Consider the following 12578-nt stretch of genomic DNA (forward strand, 5'->3'; position numbering starts at 1 on the left):
TGTAATCTGAACCATCAATTTATACATTCTAATACTTACTGTATTTAACACCAAGGAAAAGTTTTATGATGAAATTTCCCCGAACTCCCAACTGTTCACTGTGTCCCCTAAAACAGGTAGGCACATTCCTTCATATGATGTTGGAGTGCCCTGCAGTTAAATGCTTCTGGGACAAAGTTACAAAATACATTTTGAAGTGCATGAATGTAAACATTCAATGCTTTGCATCTAATATGTTACTTAACGATGATAGCTCCTTCAATCTCTCAATCAATCACAGACGATTACTGCTGGTAGGCAGCACTTCTGCAAAAAAAAAAGACGCTGGCTCTTACCCCACTCTCTCACAATTTACCAGTGGATACAGTCACTGGTAGAAGTTATAACATTAGAATTATCGACAGCGAGAATGAAAGGTTCTAGTCAAGAAACAATTGAGGCCAGGACAAATATACTTGACTCTGTGAAGAATAATCTGAGCTAAAGCCCAACACAAACAAACACACACACACAAACAAGCAAACAAACAAACAAACAAACAAAATATGTATAGTGAAACTGCCATATATATATATATATATATTCTATAGTATATTATGTTTACCAATAGATGGCAGTTGATTCAATACAGGGTTTGCTTTCTAAAATACGTCGACGTTTAAAGGTCTGCCATATATATTGCGCTCGAGAAAGCCTCAGGTAGTTTTACACCTGGTGCATTCCGGTAATGTTATTCAAAGTTACCATTAAATACTAAAACATACTTACGTGTTCAGTGTCACCAATCTAATAAGCATCCTAAGATACTACATATACGGTACATATTTTCATATTGTTTTTAGTCATTGCTTTCAGGCCCACAGGGAAGGGCTGGTATGGGGAGGGTTTTCTCTGGTCGACGGGGGGGGGAGTGTGGACGTAAAAGCATCCTCGGTTAGGGGATAAGGGGTAGGGGGTGGGGGGCAGGTAGAGATATGGGGGGGTGGGGACTGATAACCACCCTGTGTTGCCAGGCGGGGTGGTAAGGGGTGGAAAACATGGTTTAATAAAACTTTTGTCAAGATGTGTATGTATTATTTATGCTCTACATACAGTATAAGTTGTCTGTGTATGTGTGTCGTCATCTGACAGAACCCACTCAGCCAGCTGATGTGGCTGCTGAGGTGACTGTTCAGGTCAGCCCTGAGCGACCACATAAGCCTATGGTTGAAAAGCCTCGCAGGCCCAGTGTGGAGAGAGAGATGAAGAACAGCACAGAGAAGTCAGGGAAGTCTCTTCCACCACCCCCACCACGGAGGTTCTTCCCTTCACCGTCAGGCCCAGGGCTGACCACAGGGAGGTCTGGAGAAGTCATCTTTACTACCAGGAAGGAAGCCGCCACCGCCCAGGTGTGCGACTCAATTGTTGGCAATTTCAGTAGTCAAGCAGCATTCCCAGACAGCTGTCTTCAACAGGATAACCTCATAACACTACCAGTCAAATGGCTGTCTTTAGTAGTGTATGCACACATGACCTAGTGGGGGATACAGTGGCAATTTATCTAAGCCAGTTTTGCTCTGTCAAGTATTCCAGTGTCCAAGTCAGTGTGTTACTATCTCCTTCAGGATGATGAAGAGGTGGTCCCTCAACCCAGTCCCAAACCCACCAGACAGCCCCCAGAGGTCAAGCCCAAGCCCCAAACCACTCCTGTTTTTATAGCCTCCGCTGAGCCAGGGGAAAAGGAGGACGAAGAAGAGGATGATGATGAGGAGGAAGATAAATTCATGAAGGAACTACAGGTAAAAATACACTGTCACATGTAAACCACATATGTACAAAGCCTTTGTCTATTTTTTTTAAACCTTTTTTAACATAAACAGTAGCACTATTGTATGTGGTCTTATCTTACCTGCATTACTAGGAAAACCTCATGAAAATGTGTTCATGTCTCCCTCTGTTGTTCAATGGAGGAATGGGTTTTGTCTGTGTGAACAAGAATATGCCCGGCCAAATACATCAGTTACTGTGATATTTTTAACTCAGCCTTTGTTGTACAGCCACAGAGGCCTTGTCATGATATACGATCTGTGATCTAATCACTGCAATTTGACCTCCTCAGGTGTTTCAGAAGTACACTCTTAGAGATGTAAGCACAAAGTGTGTCATAGACCTTACAAGCACTGCATCTCAAGTCAGACAGATAGAGCCAGAACTCTCCCTCTCACCCAAAGACCCAAAGGTAACAGATGTGGTACCCTTTTTCTAACCTGTTCCGGCCCCCTTAGGCATGCACTGCTTGTAACTCACTCACTGCTTATCTGGCCTCTAACACTAATCTGATCTGGGGCCTGCCTGTCTGTGCTGTCTGTCTGTGCTTACAGCTTAATCAGCCTCTGAATCTGGTCTGAGCTTGGATCTAAAGCTTGCTTTCGATTGAATGTGCTTCTGAACACTGGTCTGACTGCCACTCAGTGCTGTGTTCAGCTATTGGAATGGCCTGGGGGCCGGAGGTTTGGTGTTTCTTTTGGTGTTTCCTGTCATGTTATCGATGCCTTTCACTGAATTAGCTGATCTCATATAAAAGGTGTATGGTGTCTCTTGGTGTTGGAAAATGTTTGCTCTTGATTTCCAAATGTGATATTATCTTCAATTAATTTCCATTTCCTTCCACTCTGAGATTAGACTTGTCATTCACACTGTGCAGTGTTCTTGCCTGGCTCCGTGAATGAATCTGCATCTGATATTTTGTAGCATATCTCTCTTATGACATTGTGCTTGACTCTATTTCCCTTAGTTTTCTAAGCATGCTCTCTTGGCTGCCAAGGCTGGTCGTCTCAATGTAATTTGAAATGTAAACTGAACTCAGAGAGCTGTTGTGCAATGATGTTATCTCCTAAACTGTTCTAGCAGAGTCAGGAGAACAAGGGTAAAGAGAAAAGTGTGCTCAACACTGATGAAAACAGATTTGACATTGTTCCAAAGAGTCCCAGGGTAAGTCTTAACTCCCCCATATAACCCATGTTCCTCAGTCAGAATACAGTATTTTGTATATGTTTGATGTTGAAATTTCCCAGATTTTTTTTTTTTTCCCCCCAGGTCATGTATTATGTCACAGGACAGTTATCCAATGAGAAGCCTCCATCGGGTAAAACAGACCAATCGGAAGGCAGGGAGGGAACATTGTCCCCGTCACAGGTGGCAAACTCAAATACATTTGACTCCCAGCAGCCAGAGTTACTAATAGCAGACATGTCTCCTCTGGTATCATGTAACTCAGTGCTGGAAGGCCAAGATTGTCCTCCTAATACACAGAAGATAGCAGTTGGAGAAGATAGTGGGAAGGAGAGCCTCGTTGATGAGAATGTCCGGAAGGATCCTGTTCAGAGTCAGAAAGTGGGGGTAGTTGAACCTGTGTCTCCTCCAATACCTGCAGAGAAGCAGGACATATCTGAACCCTCTCAGCAAGACTGTTATCTTACTAACAGTAAACCATCATCTTTGTCATCACCACCACCATCTTCACCAGCATCACCACCACTTCCACTATCATCATCTTCACCACCACCAGTACCAGTAATCCAGTTTGTTAGTTGTACAGGCCAAGAGGTTTCAGGTAGTCCAGGGTCTCCACCAGAGAGCAGGGGCCTGGGTGACAGCCAGAGCCAGCAGGTAGTGTTGAGGTCCTCCAGAAGCAGAGCACCACGGTATGTAGAGGAGGGCAGCAGCCTGAGCCCTGACCTCCCAGACGAGGAGGGCCCTCCTCCCCCTGAGAACATCTCCTTCATGATGATCACCAGCAACAGAGTGCAGGCTCTGTCCACTGGGGAGTACCAGGAGATAGTGAATGGTAACAGCATGTCCGAGGTTCAGACCGTCAGTGTTGGGAACGACACCACCAGTATCAGCCAGGAGCACAGTGGCTTCGACAGGAAGCCTGTGATCATCATATTCGACGAGCCCATGGACATCCGGTCGGCCTACAAGCGTATGTCCACCATCTTTGAGTGTGAGGAGGAGCTGGATAGGCTGCTGCACCAGGAGAGCATCAAGGAGGAAGCAGAGGAGGAAGGATCAGAGAAGAGTGTACCTCAGGTAAAGCCTAACACTTATCTACATCAGGCAAACAAGACAGCAGTGACAGGAAACACTGCAACCAGTCACAATAATACTCCTGCTGTGGTTGCGCAACAGAAGAGTACAGCAGAGTGCTCATTGCCAGAACAGTCTAAAACGGAGCCCTCAAACACCAGAAAACCAGAGACCAAAAAGAAGTTCAAATTCAAGTTCCCCAAAAATAAGCTGGCGGCCATCAGCCAGGCGATTCGCACTGGGACCAAAACAGGGAAGAAGACACTTCAGGTGGTGGTCTATGAGGACGAGGAGGAGTGGGACGGACACATGAATGAGACCGAAAGGTTTGAGATCAACAGCAGTAGCATACCACAAACTGACTTTAGTCACCTCACCTCTGTGAATAACATCACGTCACCAAGCACTCTAACCAGGTCAAACTCTAAACGCAGGACAGAGGAGATCTGTAAGAATGCCTACGACTCCATAACCAGTCTAGAGGAGAACATTAAACAGCTGGAGATCACTGTGGACAATATAAGCCCAGCAGCGCCTAACACAGACTCCTGTGAAGAGTCTCCAGCCACAGTGAAACCCCAACGAGAGAAGGAGGGCAGTCCCTCCAAGAGGCCTGCCCCTCCTCAGGTCTCAAAGTTCCTGAAGCATCCTCAGAGTAAGAAGTCCAAACCAGAGCTTCCCAGGCCATCCATCACAAGCAGCTCCAAGAAACAGGTCTCTCTTAAAGCTCCTTCCCCCTAACGCTGCACTGGTGGCTGGGTCCCTCTGAGGGCTGGTGGCTGGGTCTCTCTGAGGGCTGGTTGCTGGGTCTCTCTGAGGGCTGGTTGCTGGGTCCCTCTGAGGGCTGGTGGCTGGGTCCCTGCGAGGGCTGGGCTGGTGGCTGGGTCCCTGTGAGGGCTGGGCTGGTGGCTGGGTCCCTCTGAGGGCTGGTGGCTGGGTCCCTGCGAGGGCTGGCCTGGTGGCTGGGTCCCTGCGAGGGCTGGGCTGGTGGCTGGGTCCCTCTGAGGGCTGGTGGCTGGGTCCCTGCGAGGGCTGGGCTGGTGGCTGGGTCCCTGGTAGATTCCCACCTTCTCTCCCTCTAACCACTAAAGATGAACATGTTTTTCAGGCGCTGCTGGGGATACAGCTGGGATCTACCTCTGCTTATAAGCTGTCTTTGTGGTGTCAGCTGACATGATTGTTGTCCCTTGGTACCTGGGTTGCTATGACTTGTGTTTGTCTCCTAATTGTGGACTTTGAACAGTGAACTTTGTCTGGTTCAAAGTGAATGGCTTTAAAATGACTGGCTTTATATTGTGGCCATGGTTCCACTGTGCATGCTTCGCTCTGTGTTGATGCAGGCGGGTCAGTGGCTCCTGAACTTTAGGAAAAAAATGAGGACCCCTAATTTGACTCAGCAGCTTTCTAGATATACCCAAACGCCTGTATCACAGGCAATATAACGTTATTACTTTGAGAACATCTCTGGCATACCTCAACTCCATAAATAAATATTCTTTGTTTTTAACCATCAATTACAAGGGTGCTAATTTATCCTCAGCTGATAGTAAAATAACCTAATTAGCTTTTACTAATAATGTCCAAACAGCATGTGAAACTATAAGTGCAAACTAAAAAAAGAATACAGCTGAACACAAAATCCCCCATTACAGTCTCAGACTACCCCCTGGAGCTGGTAACTCTACTAGTACCTCAGTTTGGGAAACACATATCTACTGTAAGCATACTGCCATCTTATCTCTGGATACATGTCTTTTTTGTTGTTGTTGCTTTGGCTCTTAGGTGTTTTCCCAATCTGTTCCTAATATATGATTTTTGTCTGTTTTGAATATTTCCAGAATACCAGTGGCTCTCCTTCTTCGAGTCAGATGTCTCTTTCTGTGTCTGCAAAGTCCTGGCAGCAACCTGCCGGGTCAGCTGACAAACAAGGAGGAAAAACTCAGAAGCTCCAGGCCAATCAGAAGCAGTTTCCACAGGTAGTTTTACTATAAGATGGCCTGTGTTAGGAAGTATTGGAGAAACTACTTTCATGATTTAGAGAAGATTACATGAAGCCTTGGAAACTGTACAATTATAGGATATGTTTGTTGAATCCACTCACTCTCTGTCTTGTTCTCCTACTGTATGTCTTCAAGACCTTTTGACTGTTACCATCTGTACCCTCTTCTTCACCTCTATATGCTCCTTGAGCATGCTCACCATGTAACTGTAATTCACTTGGAGGTGGAGGCAAGGATAGAAGATTGGCAAGGATATATTCACTTCACTTTTTCAACATCTTCAACCTTAAACTAAATCAACTAAACGAAACCTATATTCAAACTAAACTCACCTTCTGTCAACTGTCCAAATATTCTTTAACCCTCTTTATCTCACCCTGAGAAGCATGATATTTATGTCATAAACACTGCATGTGTGTGATGAGTTAGTGAATTAGTGGGCATCATTAACCCTGTAGGTGATTCATAGAAAATATGAAGTCAGGAAATGATCTATAATTAGTGTATTTTAGTGCCACCTTTTTGCTTTCTAACATGATGCTTATTTATCTTTGTATAATAACCCTTCTTTTGCCTTTCTTGACATTCCATATCTCCCGCCATCTTTGTTTCGCAGGCTAACAGAAGTGCTAAGAAAGCTGGTGGGGATAGTAACCATTATTTCCTTGCTTTACCTGCTTCTAAGATCCCAGCCTTTTGTCATAGCTCTGGAAAAAATATGTCATTGCCCGGTCCAAGCACTGTGTCTAACCCAATTAAATCACCTTCCTCCTCCCCGTCCTCCTCACACAAGTCTTTCATCCCGTCTCTTAATCTGAGTCGTCTCATCCCTCCTAGCCCTTCTCTCAATGACAGACGTCAAAATCTTTCCTTCTCATCACAAACCCAAAATGGCCGACCCAGCCCTTTCTCTCACTGCTCATCTTCCTCCTCTACCTCCCCCTCTTCCAACTCCTCCTCTTTGTCCCCCACATCCACGTCCTCCTCCTCCCCTCCCTCTCCTTCCCTCCTCTCCCCGACTGCCATGAGTCAAGGTGCGAGGAGTATCCACCGCATTGCACATATACCCAGCTTCACCGGACACAAGATGCAAGGTGGATACAGCAGCAAAACCACACATACACCAGCAGCTTCTTTGTCCAAGGACATATGATAATCTTTTTATATCTGTATGTAACAAAGTTAAGAACGTACCGGAAGCTCATGCCACAGCTTACTTGAAATGTTGCAGATGGAGCAATCCAATTTGTACTTTTTGGGTGGCTCAACACGTTGGAACATTGTCAAGTAGGACGGTTACGTGTGTTGCGAAGCAGAGGATCACTGGTTCGAACCCAGTATGGGGCAGTCGGACAGTGGAGGAAGCTAAGCTTTTAGCAGCACACAGACCCCTGTTACATAACAGTATATAAAGTATAGTGGAGGGAAGTGCTGTTTTCATGGCAACCTAATACAATTGCAGGGCATTCTCTCGTGTCTCTCAAGCTATATACGTTTTTGATCATGATCAATTTGAGTTCACATACAAAAACAGAGAATAGCGTGAGCTGGTTTTCATTCCATGCTCCTTTTGAGAAAGGGGACCTTTTTTTAATTTCTGCCTCAGTTTATGGGATGTTCCAGGAAAAGAGCGCCTTTTGCATCCCTTTGATATTTGAAATAGAAATTGTGCACCAGTATTGAATTGTAAAAGCCTGTTATATTAAATTAAGTGCCCTTTAATATAGACTCCATGGAGAATTCCATTTTTTTTTAAAAATATGAATAAAGGTTTGCTAAAGTGCCAATTCAGCATTTTAGGAAGATTTCAACCCACTTAATCCAAAGATTTCTCCATAATTTCACCATCATTGTTAAGCCCTAGTTGTTGCTTTAACAGTTATTTCTGAAAAGTGTTTTTTATTTCATGTGATTCATTTAAATCTATCTCTCATTTTGGAGGCAAGTAGTTTTAGCAGTTAAGAGCGATGGGCCAGTAACCGAAAGGTCGCTGGTTTGAATCCCCGAGCTGACTAGGTGTAAATTCTGTCTGTGCCCTTGAGCAAGGCACTTAACCCTAATTGCTCCTGTAAGTCGCTCTGGATAAGAGTGTCTTCTAAAAGACAAAACATTTACATTTTAAGGTCAATCCTGTTACATGAACTGAAATCTGGTTTTAATATGCTGAAACTATTCCTTTAAAAAAAATGGTAATAAAAATGTAACATAGTCAAATCATAGTGTAAAAGCAGGTGAGCCGTTTCTACTCTTTTTGGCCATTTTCTGGTGTTTTGTGGTGGAAAACTGAATGGGTCGAGCAAAACACATAGATAAGACAGGCTAGAAATGTTTAAGCTATTTCATTGTTTTTGTGAAGCTTGCATTTAATTGCCACTCCCTGTTGCACACAAAAACGTACATTCCCCCTGTCACGAGGGGATTTATGGCTGATTTAAGATGAAATATTACTTTATTTGGCACTTAATAGGGTCATTTTGTTTTACGTGAAATTGTTTTTTATGAAGTTAAACATGTGCATTTTATGACCGAATGTAAAAATTAAGTGAAATCAACAGGGTTTTTTTCCTCCAAGTTACACTTCTCAAAAAGCACCGAATTGGTGGAACGACCCTGTTGTATGATGATAACTACTTGCTTTACAAATGATCAACACCAAAAGGTGCAAACATTCTAGAGTTAATGCCAATGTAGTTTAGTAGTGCTGGAAATCCAGTTCCATTTTTATTGATGTGAGAAATCTGTGATTTTAACGGATGGTATATTTTATACGAATTTGATTGACACTTAATAATATAAAGATTTGATCTAAAATAACAATTTATGTAAAGAAATCAAATCATTTATTTACATTTTTATGGTGGGTGAAGGCATAGATGCAGACTTTCATCTAGCATCAGTCATTCAGATGTCATCTCTCTTATGCAATGATCTTAGATGTGTAGAGTTGTGCGAGTGGAACTTTGAAGAACAAAATGCTTGGTGATTTCTCAAGTTTCCGATGCCCTGCCAAATCCTTTGAGCTAACAAGATAGCTACTGTACATGCAAAATAATGTTTAGAGGCCTTTTAAGGCAGTAGATGTACTAACATGCTTGTACTAAAGTGTTTGGTTTTCCAGATCATGTATCTAAGACGTGCACTGTGTGGACATTGTAATGTTTACCTTTGGGATGGCAACTGACTTATATTCATATTAGTAACTGGTGTTTACATTCATAATTAGTGACAGACGTTTATATGCAAGTGTATGTATTTAAGAGGGTTTTGTTTTCAGAAAAGTATTTTAACTTGCCAAGCTTCACTCCTATGCATGCCTTTTTAGAGATTTTAGATATGTATCTATCATGTTAGAGAACTATTGTTTGCACAACTCTGTAAATATTTAGTGTTCTCTGATTTTGTAAAGCTGTAAACCATGTTGTAAAAAGGTATTGTAGAATTTAATGCTTGTGAGGTTGAGAAATTAATAAAGGGCTTTTTGTTAGTGATTTGCTGTATGCTTTATGTGTACATGTTATACTAATCTGTGTGATTGTATGAAAATCGGTTCACTGACATATTGTAGGAATCAATGCAAAATCAGTTTGCGCTTCCTATTATTGCCCAACAGAGGTCAATATACACATGCAATTGTACAGGAAAGAGAGCAGCCAGCCAGCAAAACTCAGGTTTGCATACCAGTATTTTTCCTAAAATAGCTATACCTAAATGTAATACTATTTGTTTCTTTATGAAACACATTTCAAACAGCTGCCCATGATTTTGAAGCAATTCTTTGTTTCAAATCCAAAATAAAATCTGAAATTCTAAAACCGATCTAGAATGGTCTTATGATTAGTTCATGAAAGGATATTGCTATTACAAAGAAAAAACTACATGAAAACACATTTAGACATTTGACATTACAAATAATATCTGTTAGTGAATGTCATTAACACACTTCTTGAAACAATTTGTCCATACTGTATATGCACACAGTCCATTGTGGAGTCACACTAAGAGAAAAAAAAAACATAATGAGATCTCATCCTTTTAATTAGTAAAATTATTAGTAATTAGTTTCATTAAACGATAATTAGCTCATGTAAATTCCAGACATAATGAATCCCAATGCCCATCTACGGTAATTAGCATATCATCATTCTGCATCATATTTAACACAGGAAAGTTGAAGAGAGTCCAGATTGTGAGATGCAACACAGAGGGATGGATGGCTGGTAATTAAAAATAACTCACTTTAGCATCATAGGGTTAATTATGATCTCCCTCAATGCTTTATAGTAGTGCCACATCAACAGCACAAGTCTAGGAGGACATCCACAAACCAACAAGGAACTTTCTGTCAGTTAATCAAAGATGTGGCTCCCTAATTTGCATTTCTAATTGGAATTACTGTAATGAGGGTGTCAATCAGTATGGTTGCCAAATTAGCCAAGTAGTTTTCTGTAAGTAATACTAGAAATGTGAATTAATTTGCCATGTTGTTAGATCTTCGGCAATAGCACAAAGCATGAGCGAGGTGAGGTGAAGATGTTAACCCAGTAAGGATATTAAATATCTACAGATCAACATGCCAACATATCCAGTACCAACAAGATTAACAAATTACACCATAGATCATTAGTGGAACAAAAGCAAGTGTTAAAGTGTTGGTGTTTGGCAGGAACAGAAGTCTACAAACCCTGTAGCTCCCCATGACCCTGTAGCTCTCCATGACCCTGTAGCTCTCCATGACCCTGTAGCTCTCCATGACCCTGTAGCTCCCCATGACCCTGTAGCTCCCCATGACCCTGTAGCTCCCCATGACCCTGTAGCTCCCCATGACCCTGTAGCTCCCCATGGCCCTGTAGCTCTCCATGGCCCTGTAGCTCTCCATGACCCTGTAGCTCCCCATGACTCTGTAGCTCCCCATGACCCTGTAGCTCTCCATGACCCTGTAGCTCTCCATGACCCTGTAGCTCTCCATGACCCTGTAGCTCCCCATGACTTACCCTGTAGCTCCCCATGACTTACCCTGTAGCTCCCCATGACTTACCCTGTAGCTCCCCATGACTTACCCTGTAGCTCCCCATGACTTACCCTGTAGCTCTCCATGACTTACCCTGTAGCTCCCCATGACCCTGTAGCTCCCCATGGCCCTGTAGCTCTCCATGACCCTGTAGCTCCCCATGACTTACCCTGTAGCTCCCCATGACTTACCCTGTAGCTCCCCATGACTTACCCTGTAGCTCCCCATGACTTACCCTGTAGCTCTCCATGACTTACCCTGTAGCTCTCCATGACCCTGTAGCTCCCCATGGCCCTGTAGCTCCCCATGACCCTGTAGCTCCCCATGACCCTGTAGCTCCCCATGACCCTGTAGCTCTCCATGACCCTGTAGCTCCCCATGACCCTGTAGCTCCCCATGACTGACCCTGTAGCTCTCCATGACCAGTGTTGGTGACCACTGTGGGTAAAATAAATATTTCCAATTATGGCGGGTCACACTCTATGGCAGCCATCTACAGTCCTGGCTAAAAATAGATTAAGGGGGGATTGTGGTCAAATCTATTGTCTTCATTTTTAACTCTGTTTCCCTAAATCAATGAAAGTATATCATGTGAGTGCTGGCCTTTTATGGTATTTAGATAGGTCATCATAGCAAAGTTTAGCAGCCAGTACTGCAGAGAGCAAACAAAGAATCATTGGTAACTTTATTATTATTTATTTCTCGAGTTACTATTTTATTATTATTTTTAACTCTGCATCGTTGGGAAGGGCTCGTAAGCACGCATTTCACAACTTCTTATTTTCAACGACAGCCTAGGAACAGTGGATTAACTGCCTTGTTCAGAACGACAGATTGTTACCTTGTCAGCTCAGGGATTCAATCTTGCAACCTTTCAGTTACTAGTCCAACGCTCTAACCACTAGGCTACCTGCCGCCCCTCTAGAAGGGTCATGGTAAAAAATATGTTTTGGAACTGCTGCTGTAGGGAAAAAGCAACGCTTCATTACTGAATTGTACATAAAAATATATATAATTAATGGAAGTGGGTGCAATATACTCTTTGTTCAAGTACAGTGGCTTTATGCAATACATTTTAAGAGGGAACTAATGGAAAGCTCTGGCATATATAGACATTTATTTTAGTTCAATATTAGCTAAAACCTATTCATCATACTGTAGGTACTGAAAATCTAAATTTTTTGATGCAATGGACTATGGATCTCTTCTTGCCCACGTCTGTCGGCAAATGTAACCTATATTTCTGGTAATACCGATTTGGTACGTCCTTTGTTTGATTATAGAGCTAGGTTTATTTTCAGACTATGAATCCCTGTACAGCGCTAGATTTCTTAAAACCCAAGGGTCTCAAGAAAGAGGATGTCCTGTTCATAGTTACCTATGGATCCACTACAGTAGGTCTATCAAGGTTATTAATAATACCTGTACGGGAAATGAAGGTTATTCAAAATAAAGTGATAACGTCAGAAGATAACAGCATTGTGTACAGTACATAATAGTTA

At 42.7% G+C, this 12578-nt stretch overlaps 1 protein-coding gene across 6 annotated transcripts in view; it reads left to right on the forward strand.

Moving 5' to 3' along the window:
• LOC115157045 (sickle tail protein homolog) overlaps positions 1-9556 on the forward strand; it is an 88488-nt gene extending 78932 nt beyond the window's left edge. For 4 of the 6 annotated variants that reach the window (XM_029704924.1, XM_029704925.1, XM_029704929.1 and 1 more), the window contains 6 exons: positions 1132-1388; positions 1605-1778; positions 2099-2218; positions 2887-2970; positions 3076-4782; positions 5907-9556. In XM_029704924.1, coding sequence (XP_029560784.1) covers positions 1132-1388; positions 1605-1778; positions 2099-2218; positions 2887-2970; positions 3076-4782; positions 5907-6059 — 2495 coding nt within the window. In that variant the 3' untranslated portion in view covers positions 6060-9556. The remainder of the gene's footprint in view (positions 1-1131; positions 1389-1604; positions 1779-2098; positions 2219-2886; positions 2971-3075; positions 4783-5906) is intronic. The other 2 variants (XM_029704928.1, XM_029704927.1) reach the window with 2 other exon arrangements.
• The last annotated feature ends 3022 nt before the right edge of the window (positions 9557-12578 follow it).

This window comes from Salmo trutta, chromosome 21 (assembly GCF_901001165.1).
Source record: "Salmo trutta chromosome 21, fSalTru1.1, whole genome shotgun sequence".
In the NCBI taxonomy this organism is placed as follows: Eukaryota; Metazoa; Chordata; class Actinopteri; order Salmoniformes; family Salmonidae; genus Salmo; species Salmo trutta.